General features: G+C 54.8%; 1 protein-coding gene and 1 long non-coding RNA gene across 8 annotated transcripts in view; one reads left to right on the top strand and one right to left on the bottom strand.

Moving 5' to 3' along the window:
- The window catches only part of HSF1 (heat shock transcription factor 1), a 19516-nt gene continuing 1599 nt past the window's right edge, over positions 1-17917 (bottom strand). The window contains exons 2-14 of one of the 7 annotated variants that reach the window (XM_032609481.1): positions 5267-5375; positions 4787-4923; positions 4422-4546; positions 3049-3124; positions 2919-2980; positions 2734-2830; positions 2517-2653; positions 2167-2436; positions 1733-1816; positions 887-992; positions 750-815; positions 601-670; positions 1-526 (exon numbers count right to left, since the gene is read on the bottom strand). In XM_032609481.1, coding sequence (XP_032465372.1) covers positions 321-526; positions 601-670; positions 750-815; positions 887-992; positions 1733-1816; positions 2167-2436; positions 2517-2653; positions 2734-2830; positions 2919-2980; positions 3049-3124; positions 4422-4546; positions 4787-4923; positions 5267-5375 — 1545 coding nt within the window. In that variant the 3' untranslated portion in view covers positions 1-320. Of the gene's footprint in view, positions 527-600; positions 671-749; positions 816-886; positions 993-1732; positions 1817-2166; positions 2437-2516; positions 2654-2733; positions 2831-2918; positions 2981-3048; positions 3125-4421; positions 4924-5266; positions 5376-17917 lie in introns of all 7 variants that reach the window. The other 6 variants (XM_032609479.1, XM_032609480.1, XM_032609478.1 and 3 more) reach the window with 6 other exon arrangements.
- LOC116742186 lies at positions 12194-15941 on the top strand. The gene is made up of 3 exons (XR_004346394.1): positions 12194-13204; positions 14605-14693; positions 15229-15941. It is a non-coding gene; the product is annotated as an uncharacterized LOC116742186 (long non-coding RNA).

Raw genomic sequence — 17917 nt, 5'->3', positions numbered from 1 at the left:
CACACAGCCCGTCGTTTATAGATCTCTGTCTCGTCTGTCCGTCCGTCCACGTATATGCCTGTATATCTCTACAGAATGGGAAAGGGGGGACTCTCGTGTAAAAATCCAAAATACAATCCTATGAAGCACCCGCGTACCGGTCAGTCCGAGTGTGGCCGTGAAGGCCCCAGCAGGCAACTGCTCATGGGGCTGGGCCCTCGGTGCTGACTGGGGGCCATGCCCGCCCAGCCGGCCCGGTACTACTGAGACCAGCCCTGCACTGGGGGGTGGGGGTGGGGTGGGGGTGTGTGGGGCGCAGGCCGGCCCTCCTCCTGGGACCTCTAGGAGACAGTGGGGTCCTTGGCTTTGGGGGGCTCGGAACCCGTCAGCAGGGAGATGGTGGGGTCGTCTGCGTAGTCGTCCCCCTCGGAGAAGTAGGAGCCGTCTCCCAGCTCGAAGAGCACCGGCAGGTCGCCGCCCCCCACGTCCACGGAGCCAGGGTCCAGCAGCAGCAGGGGCTGGGCCGTGTAATGCACCAGCTGCTTCCCTGCGGGGGCGGGCAGGTCAGCGTGCTGGCGCGAGGGCACGGGGCGGGGGCGGGGGCGGGCAGGTTCAGCTCACCTGAGTCAGGGCTGCTGCTCTCTGCTTCAAGAGGCCTGGGGGGCTCCTGGGGAGAGAGGAGCTCCTGGATCTGCCGGGGCGGAGGGAGCGTGGTGAGGGTTCCCGGATCCTCTCCCCCCGCCACCCTGCCACCCCCATGCTCTACGCACGCTGGCCAGGCTGCTGTCAAGGTCGGGCAGGCTCATGTCAGGCACTGTCACCGAAGGGCTGAACAACTGCAGGGAAGGGAGGGCAGTCAAGCTGTGCCTGTGGGCGGGGCGGGGGGCGGGGCGGGGCCGGGACTCACGTCCAGCAGGGTGCTGGTGTCCACGCTGAAGCCGTGGCTTGTCAGCATGGTCTGCAGGTTGTCCAGGTTGGAGTCCATGGCATCCAGGTGGTCGCTAAGCTCGGTCCTGGCCAGACGGAGGGAATCGGGTGAAGCGGCACCCCGGGCGTCCCCACCCAGGCACCTTCCTGCCAGCGCTCACACCCACCTGCCAGAGAAGGGCTCCCCTCGGCCACCACCCACCCTACTCGGGCACACGGGAGGCCCTCCAAGGTAGGGCCCCTCTGCGCTGCCAGCCCGGGCCCGGCGGGCCAGTGTGCACAGGGCCGGGATCCTTGGCCACCCTGGGGGAGTGGCTCAGGCCCTGCCGTCACCGGTCACCGTGAGGCCCCAGAAGGCCTCTGGCAGCATTTCAGGCTGGGCCAAGATGGCAGGAGGGCCAAGGAGGAGGTCAGTGCTCAGAATGGGGTGGGCACCCAGATCTTCAGGCTCAGTAAGGTTGGGCCTTTGCACCGGAAGACAGCAGGAGGCGGCTAGGAGCCGTGCTCGGCGGTGGCTGGGCCAGCCTCTCCCCTGGTGCCCGCCTGGAAAGACCAGGCCTGGCGGCTGCGAACCAAAAGGCCCTGCCCTCTCCTTAGAGAAGGCCGGTCAGCACAACACCTGGGCCACCCTCTGTCAGTCGGCAACTCAGGGTGCTGGCAGGGGCCCCAGAGCCCGGGGGGGCCAGTCCCTGTCGCAGAGGGCCTGGGGCGCCCATTCACCAGGCAGGGCTGAGTGCTCCCAGCCGGGCTGGGGTCTGGTCCGCGGCTGGGGAGGGGCCCGAGCTCTGGCAGAGCCCTCCTCCCTCCCCAGTGGGACAGCGCTAACCCTGGCTGGACTCGGCCATGTAGAGAGGAAGAGGGGCAGGGGAAGAGGCGGGCGACCCCAGACATCTGTGGAGCGCGAGCCACACTGCAAGATAGAAAGACAAGAGCCCCCGGATTGCAGGTGGGGGCCGGGCAGACCCCCAGGCCCCACCCTCGCCTGCCCACCTCTGGGGCAGCAGGACAGACACAGGGACCCAGCAGCCTGCTGGAGAGGGCGGCCTGGCCACACGCCTGGGCTCCTGCGGTGGAAGGGCCGTGGGACCACCTGGTTGGCATCTGTCTCCCTCCCCAGCCCTGAGCTTTGTGCTCAGGGCCAGGTCCGCGAGCTCATCCCCAGCAAGCCCTAAGCCGCAGGCCTGACGGCCGCCGTGTCCAGCTCTTGTCAGAGGCCCGGCCGTGCTTCCAGAGGCCGGTGGGTGAGCGGACGGCACTCACTTGTCCAGGCAGGCTACGCTGAGGCACTTCTCGGGGGCCGAGGCAGGCCGGGGCGAGGGGGGGTGGCCCCCGGCATCGGCGAGGGCCGGGGCCGAGGCGGCCGGCGCAGGCTCGCTCTCCCGCAGGATGGAATCAATGAGGGCGGTCGGGGACAGGGGCGTCTCCACCACGGAGGACGGCTGGCTGGGACTGGCATCCTCTGCCCGGGGGCTCCGAGGTGGGCTGGGGGGCTCCTCCTTGACTCGAACCAGGGGGCTGCTGGACAGGGGCCTGCACAGGGGGCGCACGTGTCAGCAGGCGCCTCCACCAGCCCCACCCGCTCCCGCCTGCTGGGAAGGTGCCGGGCCCACCTCTCAGCTATGCTCCCGCCCGCGGAGGCCAAGGGGCTGCCGGGGGCCAGCTCGGTGATGTCGGAGATGATGGGTCCGGAGCTGGCAACGGCGTCTGGGGGGTAGAGGCTGGAGCCGCTATAGGCCGGGGACGGAGCCTGCCACCAGAGGGAGGTGACCACATGCAGCACCTGCCGCCGCCTCAACCCCCCCGCACCGCGTGGCACCCGCCGCTCACCGAGTAGGGCCCCGGGCCATGGAGGCGCTCCAGAGAGAACTGCCGGCCGTACTTGGGCATGGAGTGCGCGGAGCTGCTGTCGCTCAGCATCAGCGGGCTGTGGGGAGAGGCAGGTTAGCTGCGTCCCCGGCCTCGGCGGCCCCCAGGACACAGCCAACAGGAGGTGGGCATGCCTAGCGCCTCACATCTTTCTCTTCACCCCCAGGATCCGGTTCGACTGCACCAGCGAGATGAGGAACTGGATGAGCTGCGAGGGGAGAGGTGGTCAGCCTGGCTGCAGACAGGGACCCCACGCCCCGCCCGCCGGCGTCGCACCTTGTTGACGACTTTCTGCTGTTGGGCGTGCTTCTGCCGCAGGCTGGCCACCTCCCGCCACAGGGCCTCGTTCTCACTGCAACAGACCAGGCGCCGTCGGGGGGCTGCAGGGAGCCCCACGGACACTCCACCCCACCCGGGCAGGAGCAGGGCCGTGGGGGACTGCATCTCACCACAAGCCCAGCTGCCGGCCCATCCCCACCCCACCCGAGCACAGGCTGTGGGACGGTCTGGGGGCCAGCCCAGGGCCCCTGCCCCTCCTCGCGCTGTTGCGCTGCGAGGGGAGGATGCGCAGGGGTGCCAGTTGCGGGGGCAGCGGGGCTGTGGTGGAGACCTGGGCAGGGCCTGCTGGTGCGCCCCAGGATCTGGGCCGAGACCCCCGGGGCTTTCTCGGTGACAGTCGAGGTGGCAGAGCCTTGAGGGCGGCCCCCACCCTTGGCCGACTCTCCCTAGACCGAGGCTGAGAATGGGAGGGGAGTCCAGGGGAAGGGGGCAGTACAGCTTTCAGGCCACAGGGCGGCATGTGGGGGGGTTGTCCCGTGCCTTGAGGGGACCAGAGGTGGCCCCGAGGAGCAGAAAGGGCCACCTGAGCAGCCCACGGTCTGCCACTCCAGGGGGCCAGCCCTGCTCAGCCCCCAGCATGTCCTGTTGACATGCAAGAGACCCTCCTGGCTTCACCCTGAGAGGTGTCCATGTCCCAGAAGCCAAGTTCACCTGGTTCCATCTCCGGGTATCACCCAGCCAGGGGCTTCTACTGGGCCCTGATGTGAGTAGTCGGGGCCCAGGAGCATCCTCCGTGGTCTGGGGGGCATGACGGCCCGCCCTCTGAGCGGCTTTGAGGCCGCACCGAGACACGGACAGCCACCCCGGGCTGGGGTTCCTGAGGTCCCCAGGGCCCCAAATACATGGGAGGAGACCTAAGCCAGGCTCCATAGGGGTCCTGGCTCGGGGGAGCCTAGAGCTGGTTCTGTGGTGGCCACACATGCCCCAGGGGCAGGGGTTCCAGAAAGAACCCGAAGTGTTTCCTGCTTCCCAGGCCTGAGGAGAGGCGACACCCGTGCTGAGTGATGCCAGGCATGCGTGAGGAGCCCAAGGGTGTGGCCGCTGCTCCGGGCCCAGCTCTGCTTGCTGTCATGGGAACCGGGTCCAACCCCACCTTCTGGAAACGAGTTCAACCTGGCAGGGTGGGAGGCTGTGCAAGCCTGAACCTAGTTCTGTCTGGAGAGTGGAAGGCCCGAAGTGTCTGTCTCGGAGCCTGCGGGGCGGGACTGGGGGGAGACACCCTCCGCTGGCGCCCCCTCCCCCTCCTCTGCTTGTTCCCCAGGAGGCCTCTTGGTCCCAGCACGTCCCCTGCCCGGCGCCCCAGCACCTACTGCTTCATGGCCAGCAGCTTCGAGTCCATGCTCTCCTGCTTCCCCTTCATCAGCTGCACGTCAGTCAGCAGCTTGGTGACACTGTCCTGGTGAATCTTTATGTCCTCGCTCCTCAGGGTGGACACCTGGGTCCCCAGGGGAGCAGTCACTGAGATGGCCTGGGGGGGGCGGGATACAGCAGAAAGGGCCAAGGGGCTGCCGGTCTGGAGGGGCCTTCGCTGTGGTGGCTGACGGAGGAGGGGCTGCCAGCAGGAAGAGGGCTCGGTGCAGCCAGGCCAGGCCAGCAGGACAGGGGGTGGACGCTGCTCCTGCTGATGGCCTGGAGGGAAGTCCGAGGACGTGGGGGAGGGAGGAGGGCTACTCACGCTGGTCACTTTCCTCTTGATGTTCTCCAGGAGCTGCTCCTGGCCGCGCAGGAAGCACGGGTGCTGGAACTCGGTGTCGTCCCTCTCTGGCTTGACCAGGCCGCCCTGCTCGATGTGGACCACCTTCCGGAAGCCATCTGCGCGCGACAGGGTGGGGCAGTGCTGCCTCAGGGCTGGGGACCCATCCCTCACTCCGGCACGGCCACCGCCCCGCTGGAGGACGAGGGAGGCTGGGGAAGTGGGGAAATGCCCAGCACTGCCCTCTTGGGAGCCCTGCCTGAGGCGGCTGGGTGGTCTCAGTCTCAGGGAGGCTCCACACCGCCCACGACAGCCCCTCCCCTGCAGGTGCGCGGGATCCGCCCACGACAGCCCCTCCCCCTGCAGGTGCGCGGGATCCGGGTCACGCCCCCGGGCTACCAGGGCTCAGAGCCTGGGGGCTGCACTAGGCCGGCGAGCGGGGCCCCGGGGCAGCGCACTCACACATGTTGAGCTGCCGCACGAAGCTGGCCATGTTGCTGTGCTTGAAGTACTTGGGCAGCACCTCCTTGGCGAACTGGCCCTGGTCCAGCACGTGGAAGCTGTTCCCACTCTGCCAGGAGACGTGGGGGTCATGCAGCCGCCTCCGTGCAGGGGCTGTGCCCCCACCCAGGGTGGAGGTCTCCCTGGGACCCAGCACCCTTGCTGAGGCCCGCTCACCCAGGCTGCAGAGGGCCGTTCAGGAAGCACCTCAGAGCACGGCAGGCCCCTCCCTCAGGGGGCCTCGTGCTAGCTTTAATCAGCAAATTTCCCCTAAGAACAGCCAAGACCCCAAACGGAGGCAGCCAAGAAAACGGGAACCTGATTTCAGTTACTCTGGAGGAAAACAACACAGTCACGTTCAGAACCGCAGCTTTGTTTTTCTTTTGGCAACAGAGACAAAAAAACAGAGATGAACAAAACTGCTACACTGGGCTTCCCTGGTGGCGCAGTGGTTGAGAGTCTGCCTGCTGATGCAGGGGACGCGGGTTCTTGCCCCGGTCTGGGAAGATCCCACATGCTGCGGAGCGGCTGGGCCCGTGAGCCATGGCCGCTGAGCCTGCGCGTCCGGAGCCTGTGCTCTGCAATGGGAGCGGCCACAACAGTGAGAGGTCCGCGTACCGCAAAAAAAGAAACCAAAAAATTGCTACGCTGCTCTTCCATTTCTTTTCTGCCCTCAGTCCAAAAGCTACTGGAAGGGCAACAAGGCAGCCCTCTGTGCTGGCAGGGCCCGGGAGCGGGTGCAGTCCTCCCCTGGGATGAGGGACAGGGAAGAGCCGGAAGATCCCCATGGCGGTGACCAGGACGCAGCAGCGCTTCTCAACACGGACAAAGACGGGACAATAAACAGATGTAAGTGTGAGGTGAGGAGAAATGGTGGAAGAGAGACCGCTAAAGCTTTTTTCCTCCAAAGAAGCAATAAGAAAACTAGCAAAAAATGTTTAGTCAACTTCTTCAGAACCCTGAAACTCACCCAAAGGATTGCACCAACATGGGGAGAATTTATTCAAGAAATGGTTGAATCTCAGTAAGATCAGTGAGCTGTGGCATTCAAACTCACCCTGTTCCCGCCTCCTTTCCCGTAGCTGTGAAAACCAACAGCTGAAATCGTGGGGGAATCAGCATTCTGGCAGCCACAGGGTGAGAATGGGGCTGGGGCTCCTTCAAGGCCTGTACGGCAACTCCCTGGAAGGTTCCACTTGCAAGGCTGTTTTTGTTTGATTTGACTGGAAGCTCTCTTAGTATAAAAAGCCTTTTCCTCGGGATGTTTGTTGAAAACATCTAGAGGCAATTTTGAAACCTGTGCCTGCCTAAGACAGTGGACAGCAGACGGGGAAAAACAAGCTAACCAGAAAACTTAAAAGGAAGAGCTGGGGAATGAGAGATCAAGAGGAGCTTTGAAAAGCTCCAAAATATTCCAGGGGATCTAGAAGTCACATGCACATGTAGAGCTCTGTGCACGCCTGAGAGAGACCTGAAAAGGCCCTCTCACCTCTGGCTGACTGAGGCTCTGCATAAGCAGGAAGTGGAGGAGAAAGTCAAGGTGTTAACTACCTGGCTGGGAGGTGAAGGCACGCCCAGCACATACAGAGTCCGCTGCAGAGGCTGGGAGGGTTATTGTCTCCAGGCATTGAATGACGTTCCTGCTCCCTTTACTCCCTGACCAATGAGCTGGGCAGAGAACTCAGTGACCACACATAACAAAGAACACAAACTGCCCAGAATTAGTTCAGAAAAGTCACGAAACAAACAAACAGCAACAGCAAGAAACAGCGACAAATCCTGGCGAGCGCAGAAAATCTGATACTGAGTTTAACAAATGCCACATTATATTAATGGAAAGTCCAACATTCAACAAAAAGTTACGAAACATGCAAAGAAACAAGGTATGACCCATACATGGGACAAAAGCAGCCAAAAGAAACTGTCCCTAAGGAAGCTCAGATGTTGGACTTACTAGACAAAGACTTTAAAATCAGGTATTTGAAATATGTTCAAAGAACAAAACAAAATGGCATCTAAAGAAATAAAGGAAAGCATTAAGAATGATATCTCTTAGAACAAAGAATAACAATAAAGATAGAAGTTATAAATACGAACAAAAAAAAATCCTGGAGTTGAAAAGTGTAACAACTCAGATTTAAAATTCACTAGAGGACTCAAGAGCAGATCCAAGCAGGAATAAGAAAGAATCGTGAAGGAAGATATTCAACTGAGATTACCTAGGCTGAGAGACAGAAAGAGAAAAGAATGAAGAAAGTGAACAGGCCTTGGAGACAATGCGGTACACCACCAAAGACCAACATATGCATAAAGGAGAGGAGAGAAAGGGACAGAAAGAATATCTGAAGAAATAATGGCAGAAAACTTCCCAAATTTGATGAAAAATATCCAAGAAGCTTAACAAATTCCAAGGATAAACTCAAAGAGATTCACATCTAGATATCCATAATCAAACTGAAGAAAGCAAAAGACCAAGGAAGAATCTTGAAAGCAGTTAAGAGAGAATAGACCCATCATGTACAAGGAATCCCTAATAACAGCTAATTTGTCATCAGAAACCATGCAGGCCAGAAGCCAGTGGGATGACATACCAGAAGTGCTGAAAGAAAAAAACCTGTCAGCCAAGAATTCGATATCTAGCAAAACTATCCTCTAAAGATAAAGGCAAGGTTTCCCTGTCTGCGAAGGCAGCTAAGGAGATCCAGCGAACCACTCCAAGGAGAAAAAAAACGAAGCTTATTTAAGTCATCTAAAGTCTCTGGAAATTGTCCTAAAGGCATATAACAAATGAAGAAACATTTATTCAAGAAAACCTAAAACTCAGTAGGAACAGTGAGTCTGTAGCATTTTAGCCATAACTTACTCCCTCTTTCTCACACAAGTTCACCTGGATTGATATGACACTCTGGGAGGCTATGGCCTAGAGGTGAGGATTCCTTTCTCCTCAGTTTACAGCCAAGGCTTTCTGTATCTTGCTGAGGGGCAGGCCACCAGCATTTCTCATCTTGTCCAACTTGAAGGTGAAGAGGCTAAATTCCTGGTGATTGCAGCCAAGAGGTTGAGGGTCCTCTTCCCCATTCTGCCCCCGCCTATAGAATGGAGGCTCTACCCCAGGCATGGCAGGCTGAGAATACTGGGGCTTCAATTACCCTCACCCCAGTTAGCCTTTAATTTCTTTTTCTTGTCTTAATGTACTGGGTAGGACTTCCAGTACACTATTAGCTAGAACTGGTGAAAACAGACTTTGTGCTTTGTTCTGATCTTATGAGCAAAGCATTCAGTGTCTTACCATTATGTATGATATTAGGTGTAGGATTTTTTTGTGTGTGTTGTTTTTTTTTAGAGATCCTTTTGTATCAAGCTGAGGAAGGTCCCTGCTAGCCCTAGTTTTCCTAGTTTCCTGAGGAATTTTTTTTTTAATATCACGAATGTCAAATTTTGTCAAATGCTTTTTCTGAATCAAATAATATGATCATGTGGTTTTTCTTCTCTAGATTGTTAACATGGTGGATTATATTGATTTAAAAACCCTGAACCATCCTTGCATTCCTGGGATAAATCCCATTTGTTGCGACATTATTCTTTTTATGTACTGCCAAATTTGATTTGCTAAAATTTTATAGAAGACATTATGAAGGATATTGGTCTGTAATTTTATTGGGCTGTTTTTGTCTGATCATTTGGGCCTGAAAACTTCTTTCTAGGAAGGTTTATGACTAGGGATTCTATTTCTCTAATAGACTCAGGGTCACTAATAGTTATGTTTCACCTTGGGTGAGTTTTGGCCGTTTGTGCTTTTCAAGGAATTGGTCCATTTTATCAACTTGACATGCATAGAGTTGTCTGTAGTACTTCCTTATTATCCTCTTACCGCCTGTGACGTCTGTAGTGATATATCCTCTGTGATTCCTGGTATTAGTAATTTACCTTTTTTCTTCTGTCAGTCATTCCACAAGTTACCGATCTCAATCTTTTGAAAGATTCAGCTTTTGAATTCATTTATCATGTTTTACTGTTTTCAATTTCATTGATTTTTGCTGTCTTTATTATTTCCTTCCTTCTGCTTGCTTTGGGCTTATTTTGCTCTTTTTTACTTTAATGTGGAAGCTCAGAAGCCATTCTAATTTCCCTTTTAGCACTGCTTTATGTGGATCTCACACATTTTCAGACAGGAAGAGTTTGGTGGACTGCTGGGAAATGTCTGTGGCACAGGAGATGGATATCCCGTCAGATGGAAAATGAGGGAAGAAAACAGCACTCCTCTGGAGGCTGCACTCTTGCGAGTCTTGATGGTGGCATCTGCAGGCTGCCGCTGTGCCTCAGTCTCCCCACGTGGCATCTACCATTCACCCACACGACCTCAAGCACATCCTGTCTCACCCTAGGCCAGACTGCTTGCTGAGCTCTACCCTTATTGACTGATTGGGTGTCTCCACACGGCTGGCCGTCTGGGATGTACCTCCGTATCTCTGAAAAGGAAGCTATAATCTATATACAGTTTACCATTTTAAACGAACAGCTCTCCATTTCTGACACACAGCTGTTTACTCGCACAAGCGAGGAACAGAGAACATTTCCATCTACCCCCCAAACCACCCCTGTGTCCCTTTGCAGTCAACCCCCTCCCTCATCCCCAGGCAACCACTGATCTTTTGTCCCCATAGTTTTGCCTTTTCTGGAATGTCATGTAAGTGGCATCACAGGGTATGTAGCCTTTTGTGTTTGTATGTGGCCTTTCACTTAGCGTAATACCTTTGAGATGCAGCCATAGTGTTGCAAGGGTAAGCTGTTTGTTCCTCTTAAATGCTGACTGGTATTCCATTGTAGGGATGTCCCACAGTTTGTCTTCTACTCACCAGTTAATGGACATTTGGGTTGTGCCCTGTTTTTGGCTATTATAACTAAGTGCTACGAACATTTGTGTTCCGGTTTTTTCCTTCTAGAAGTTATACAGTTTTAGCTCTTATATTTCAGTCTATGTTTAATTTTTGTATATAGTATTAAACACAGGACAGGCTCACATTTGTGCTTGTGGAAGTCCAATTATTCCAGCACCATTTGTTGAAAAGACAGTTCTTCCTCCATTGAATTACAGTGGCATCTTTGTCAAAAATCAAATAACCTTGAATGGGTGGGCCTACTTCTGGACTCTCTAGTCTGTTCCACTTATTTGTATGTTTATAGTTATGCCAATATCACTCAGTATTATTATAGCTTTACAGTATGTCTTGATATCAGATAGTGTGAGTCTTCCAACTTTGTTCTCCTTAAAAAAAAAAAAAGTTTGACTATTCTCTGTCCTTTGCTTTTTCACATAAACTGAAGGTTAGTGCACACAAAAATTTCTGCTTGGATTTCACTGGGATTGTGTGGAATCTACTTACGTCTTTTTCTCAGCCACGTTTTACAGTTTTCAATGAATAAATCACACACGTATATATATATGTGTGTGTGTGTGTGTGTGTATATACATACATATATATATATATATACACATTTTGCAAGATCTACCCCATGATAACTAGCCTACAGATGGCTTCCAAGGATCCCCACCTCCAGGAGTTCACAGCTTGTGCTGTCCCCTTCCATGATCTACCAAAAGTGTTCTCTATGACCAACCACATCCAGCAGACATGATGGTATTTGAGAACACATTACAAGCCCACCTTGGGCTCCCGCTCTCTCAGATTGCTTCTTGCCCTGGGAGAGGCAAGGTGACATGCTGAAAGCAGCCCTAAGGAGAGGTCCACAGGGTGAGGAACTGAGGCTGCCAGCACCCAGCTGAGTCTATTTTTTTTTTTTAAGATTTTTTTGATGTGGACCGTTTTCAAGGTATTTATTGAATTTGTTACAGTATTAATTGTTTTATCTTTTGTTTTTTTGGCCGAGAGGCACGTGGGACGTTGGCTCCCCGACCAGGGATTGAACCCGCACCCCCTGCATTGGAAGGCGAAGTCTTAACCACTGGACCACCAGGAAAGTCCCCCCAGCTGAGTCTTGAGATGATTGCACCCTCACAAGAGATCCTGAGGCAGCCAGCTCACGGCTCTCAGACACTGGGAGATAACAAGGGTTTGTTGCTTTAGGCAGTTAGTCTGGAGGTGACTGGTTACACAGCCACAGGTAATGCAACCAGTAAGTGTTCTGTGGTTTTTGTAGCACTGTATTTCCATCTTCAACAGCTCATTACTGGTACATAGAAATATACTCCATTTCTGTATATTGGCCTTGAATCCTGTGACCTCACTAAACTCATTCATTAGTTCTAATAACTTTTCTGTAGGTTCTTTGGGATTTGCTAAGTAAACAATAATGTTTTCTACGAATAGAGAGTTTTAGTTCTTGTACTTCCATCTTGATGTCTTTTACTTATGGATTTGCCATATTGCCTGACCAGGGCATCCCAAACATATTAAGGAAAAGCAGTAAAAGCGGACATCCTTGCCTTCTTTTCCAGCCTTGGGGGAAAGTATTCAGTTTTTCACCATTAAGTATAATGTTAGCAGTAGGGTTTTTTTGGTACGAGCTTTTTATGAGATCGATGAATTTCCCTTCCTAGTTTGCTGAGCTTTTAAAACATTTTAATGTATTTATTTATTTTTGGCTGCGTTGGGTCTTTGTTGCTGCACACAGGCTTTCTCTAGTTGTGGCGGGTGAGGGCTATCCTTCGTTGCGCTGCGCGGGCTTCTCATTGTGGTGGCTTCTCTTGTTGCGGAGCATGGGCTCTAGGCGCGCGGTCTTCAGTAGTTGTGGCTTGCGGGCTCTAGAGCTCAGGCTCAGCAGTTGTGGTGCATGGGTTTAGTTGCTCCGCAGCATGTGGGATCTTCCCAGACCAGGGACGGAACCCGTGTCCCCTGCACTGGCAGGTGGATTCTTAACCACTGCGCCACTCGGGGAAGTCCCTTGCTGAGTTTTTATCATGAAATGCATATTGAATCTTGTTAAATGCTTCTTCTGCCTCTGTTAAGATCGTGTGGCTTTTCTTCCCCATTCTGTTGATGTGGTGAGTTACACTAGGTCTTGAGTGTTGACCAGACTTCCACCTACAGGGCCCCTTCCAGTCCCAGGCCTCATGCTGTCTCTGATCGGAAGTCAGTCTCATTCTTACCCTATTCTTCTGTCTGGCTGCTGTTAAGATTTTCTCTTCACTGCTTGTTTTCAGCAATTTGATTGTGATGTGCATTGGTTATCATTTTTATTTTTGTGCTTTATCTTCCTTGGGAATCATTGAAATTCTTGGATCTGTGGATTTACAGCTTTCAAAGAAAAAAAAAAACTGTAGCAAATTTCAACCAGTATTTCTAAAATTCTCCTTCCTCCTTTACTCTGGAACTTAAATTGTGTGTCAGACCACGTGACATTATCCCCGTAAGGCTCTGCTCACTTTTTTCAGTCTTTTTTTCCTCTCTGTGATCACCGGGCATAGTTTCTTTTGCTAGTCTAGTGTTCAGTGATCTTTTCTTCTGCAGTTTCTAATCTGCTGTTTAATCCCCTCCAGTGACTTATAAAAACAAGCTTTAAACTTTAGAAAGCTAGATTTACAGAAAAGCTAGACAGTACAGAGTTCCCATATATCCCACGCCCCATTTCCCTATTATTAACACCCCGCATTAGTGCATATGCCACAAGTAACGAATCAATATATTGATAGTTTATTTTTAACCAAAGTCCCCATTTTGTTCAGATTTCCTTAGTTTTTACCTAATAGGTCTTTCTATTCCAGGACAATCATCTGAGACATTACATTCCACGCGTGTCTCCTTACGTCATTCTCGACAGTCTCAGACTTTCCTGGTTCCTGACGCCCCTGACAGCTTTGAGGACGGGGCTGCTACTGTGTAGGATGTTGCTCAACTTGGATTCGTCTGATGTTTTCCCCTCATGAGGAGTTGGGGTTATGTAAGTTTTTGGAGAGGAAGACCACAGAGGTGGCTTGCACTGCCCATCACAGCACGGCAGGGCACACCCGTCAACGTGACTCATCACTGCTGGCGGAGGCCTGTCTGTCAGGCGTCTCCACTGTACAGTATCTCCCCCCACCCACTCCTGTACTCCTCAGAAGGAAGTCTGTGTGCAGCCAACACTGAAGGGTGGGAATTACGTGTCACCTCTTTGAAGGGAGTCAACAGAAATAATGTGGAATTCTTCTGCATGGGACACTTGTTCCAGAGATATTCTGTTCAATTTCCTTCCTTTTTATATCTTCCATTTCTCTGTCTTAACGTTTTCTCTCTACTTCTTTGAGCAAACAGAGCATCTTAATAACGCCTTTAATGTCCTTGCTCGCCACTTCCATCACACCTGGATCTGTTACTATGACTCTTCCCTTCTTTGTTACAGGTCACATTCTCATGCCAAGTGGATCATCTATTAGTTTTGACTAGATCCTGGACACGAAGAATTTTACTACATTGTGTCTGAGTTTAGTTGTCTTCCTTTCAAGAGTACTGCACCCTCAGTTCTGCAGGAAAGGATCAGCCTGATCCTTTTTTTTTTTGTGGTACGCGGGCCTCTCACTGCTGTGGCCTCTCCCGTTGCAGAGCACAGGCTCCGGACGCGCAGGCCCAGCGGCCATGGCTCACGGGCCCAGCCGCTCCGCAGCATGCGGGATCCTCCCGGACCAGGGCACGAACCCGTGTCCCCTGCATCGGCAGGCGGACTCTCAACCACTGCGCCACCAGGGAAGCCCGCCCTGATCCTTTTAAGGCTTGTTTTTAAGCTCGTTTACACTGCATTTGGGTAGCCTTTTCTCTGGGGCTAATCCAGCCCCACTTTCAAGGCGTGGCTGTTCTGAGGTCAGTGAAAGGCTCTGCATGTTAGAGCAGTCTCTCCCCTCCGGCTGTGAGGAATCAGATGACTCGGCCAGCTCTAGGTGAGCCTGGTGATGGCTCACCACACGGCTCCTCAGTGGCTGTTCTTTCCCTGGAAGTTCTCGGGCGGCTTCCCAGGCTCCTCACACGGATGCGCAAAGCAGCACTCGACCGAGATCCTCAGGGGCTCACGTGCAGCTCCTCCTCTCTGGTACCAGGCCTTGCAAATTCTGGCTGTCTCAGTTTCTCCAAAGGCCAGGCTCTCAGAGTCTGAACACTGCTTCCAGATAGAAAGCCTAGGCACCTGGAGGGCTCACCTGTCCTTCCTGTTTAACAATCCTGAACACTGTTGGTGGGTTGAGTCCATGTTGAATGTGTCCTGCCAGCCTGACCTTAAGGTGTGTTAGAAGTTTGAGAGGGCCTTCTGGTGAGTCCATCGCAGAGCCCGATGTCTCCTCCTCCTCTGCTGACCACGTGCAATTCTTGCAGGAAGTCCTGGCTTACCCTTGGATATAACGGAAACCAGTGACGGGAAATACGGCGGGACCAGGGAGAAGCTGTTGCCCAGCTGCTGGCTGGTGAGCAATGCCCTTGCCCCTGTGGTGCAGTTCTTAGTAAATATCAAGTCTTACTGTAAATTCAGAGTCTGTGGCCCTATTTCCTACACAACTGTGAACCACCTGAAACGTATACACAGTTTTGCATGTAAGTACATTTTTACAGAGGGAGGATCTCTGTCTTTGAATATTTTCTCAAAGTGCCCACAACTCAATAGGATTAACATCCACGGTAATTCCACGAGAGGCCTTCCTGTACTTCTCAAGTATATTCCCAGAAAAAAAGGCCCGTTTTAGTCCCCCAGCCAAAGAGACTGGTGTGTGTGATGTGTTCCGGGAGCAGTGGGCGTGCAGCTGGCACCCACGTGCAGTGTGAGCACTAGAGCCGCGTGGACGCGGCAGCAGAGAAACGCAGCCTGGCGGGAGGACACAGGAGGCACAAGGCGGGGTGCAGAGGGGAGCTCGCTTTCAGTCCCCTCCCCGGCCTTCGTCTTGTCCTCAACTGAGGATAGGACCACCTGCACCATCCTCATGTCATTTTCTTATTTCTGCTCAGGGTCGCAGCACAGGCCCCATGACCAAAGCATCCCCGCTCATGTCCGGCCGCTGGCCCCATGCTCGGGTCTCCAGGCCCAGCTGAACATCTGCACACGGGTGACTGCTGACTCAGTAACTGCCGGCGCCCTCCCAGTGGGAGGAGACTGTGGGGCAGCTGCCAGCGCCTCCAAGATCGGGAAACATTCAGGGAGCCGGCCTCCCTCCTTCCACAGCCTGCAAAGCCAGCCCCTGCGAGCCCTGCAGGTCTCAAGGAAACCCTGCAGCCAAAGGTGCAGGCTCTGGGGTCTTTAGCCCGGCGCCTGTGATATCTGATGGGAGCTGACCGCTCATTCCAGGGTGGGTCCTAAGGACCCTGCTGACCACTCCCTGGTCCTTTAATAAAGAATTCTGAGCACACGCGGCCCAGTGGAGCCAGGCAGGCTCAGGCTCAGGTGTGCTGTGCCCATCTACCCTCCCTCCAGCCCCTTCTGAGACCCCTGTGCCCCTCCTCACCACCCCCCGCCCACCCCAGGACCGTGGAGGGAGGAAAGAGACAGGAGGCCACACACATAGCCTGCCGTTTATAGATCTCTGCCCGTCTCGTCCATCCATCCATCCATCTATACATATACCTATAAATCTCTACGGAATGGGAAGGGGGGGACTCTAGTGTAAAAATACAAACTACAATTCTATGAGCACCAAGTACTGGTTAGTCCGAGTGTGGCTGGGGTCAAGCTAAGAAAGCAGGTAGGGACTTCCCTGGTGGCGCAGTGGTTAAGAATCCACCTGCTAATGCAGGGGACACAGATTCGAGCCCTGGTCCAGGAAGATCCCACATGCCGCGGAGCAACTAAGCCCGTGCGCCACAACTACTGAGCCTGCGCTCTAGAGCCCGCGAGCCATGACTACTGAGGCCATGTGCCTAGAGCCTATGCTCCCTAACAAGAGAAGCCACGACAATGAGAAGCCCGTGCACCACAACAGAGTAGCCCCCGCTCGCCACAACTAGAGAAAGCCCGCACACAGCATCGAAGACCCAAGGCAGCCAAAAATAAATAAGTAAATAAATAAGTAAATAAATAAATTTATTTAAAAAAAAAAAAAAAAGAAAAGAAAAAGAAAGCAAACAGGTGGGGTGGAGCCGGAGCCCGGACCCCACAGGTGGAGGCCTCGCGTTGCCCTCTACCCGGGAGACGCGGAGCGTGGCGAGGGCAGGCGTGAGCCAGAGCTGGATGCCTCTGGCTCCAGAGGTGAGCGAGAGACCGTGGACTTCGGGTCCTGCTCAGCAGTCCCCCAGCTCTTTGTCTGTTTCCTGATGTCTCTGGGACTCAGTTCCCGTGTCTCTAAAAGGCCGGCTGTCACCTCCACGTGGGGCTGTGGAAGGAGGGGAACCGATACCCGAGGGGCTGGGCCTCCTGCTGTGCAGAGGGACTGGATAGGGACAGCCGTGTCCTGTTTGGCAGGTGCAGGGGGCACCATGAGCCTCCAGGCCCCCAGCGCCCCTCACAGCCTGCACCGGGTGCGCCTCTGGCCTTTCGGGGCCACTGCCCATCCCCGAGGGTGGGGCGGAGGGCCTGCTGGGGCCCACCTGGCTCCCAGGTCGGGTGGAGGAGCAGCCCTGCCTGTCGTGGGAGCCCCGAAAATGGTCCTTGGCCAGCTCGGAGTGGCCAGGTGCGACCAGGACCCTCCTCGAAGGGTCGGTCTCACAGGGAGCTGGCGACCTGACTGCAGCGACTGCTCTCCAGCCAGCCCCTCCAGTGTGACCCTCTGACCGCCCGTGCTCACACGGGCCACCCTAGGCGAAAGAGGCCCTCGCTCTCAGGGCCTCGAAGTGCCTGCAGCCTAAAAGCAGAGCTTCCTTCACCTGCGCCCTCCTTTCCCCTGTCCCTGTCCCGTGGGAGTGGGGTCAGGAGAGCCTCCTTCACCTGTGCGCTCCCTCCCCCCGTCCCTGTCCCGTGGGAGTTGGGTCAGGAGAGCCGCTGCATTCGCCAGCTTCCCTCCCGAGGGTGGCGGGGCCTCGGGTCCTGCAGGGCAGCCCCGGCCTATTCAGCAGTGGCCCCACACCAAGCGCATTGGTAACTGGCAGGGGGTCTGGAACGGGGGGAGCCAACACGACTCTCTGGGCAGCGACGTGCTGGCCGTCCGCTGGGCTGTGCAGAGCCCGCACAACACTGCCGGACTGGCCCCCCCGGCCAGAGTTTCTGGGGCCGGAAGCCACCCCCCCCCCGCATTACTCAGCCTTGAGGGTCAGCCACCCCACCACCGCCTTTCCCTGGTCCCCTGGGTCAAATGCAGGGAGGGTCCTCTTGGCAGAATGGGGAGAAAACTTCCAGCACAAGGGGGAAGGCACTGAGAGCACGGATGCCAGAACCTTCCAAGGTCTCTGGAAGCTGGACTTTGGGCTGCAAGTCTGCAGAAGTCTCCATGAGGACTTTTTGACAGAGGCCCGGGGCTTGTATGTGCATCACTGAGGCCTTAGGCAGGGGGCTGTCTCCTTTCTCGGGGCTGGGCAGCTCTGTAGACCTCCTGCACCAAGCGCCTGTGGACAGACCAGGGGGGCTCAAATGCACAGGCTCCAGTCAGCACCCCTCTACCCCCAGGAGAAAGTACCAGCAGGGCCGGCAGGTGGTGCAGCCACTGTGAACGAGGCCGTCTCAGGCTTGATGGTTCCCGCTTTCCTGCTCCAAGGCCTTGCCCAGAGCACA

Source organism: Phocoena sinus, chromosome 17 (genome assembly GCF_008692025.1).
Source record: "Phocoena sinus isolate mPhoSin1 chromosome 17, mPhoSin1.pri, whole genome shotgun sequence".
Taxonomy (NCBI): domain Eukaryota; kingdom Metazoa; phylum Chordata; class Mammalia; order Artiodactyla; family Phocoenidae; genus Phocoena; species Phocoena sinus.
Note: the sequence above shows the minus strand (reverse complement) of the source record. Positions and strands in the feature narration are given on the sequence as shown.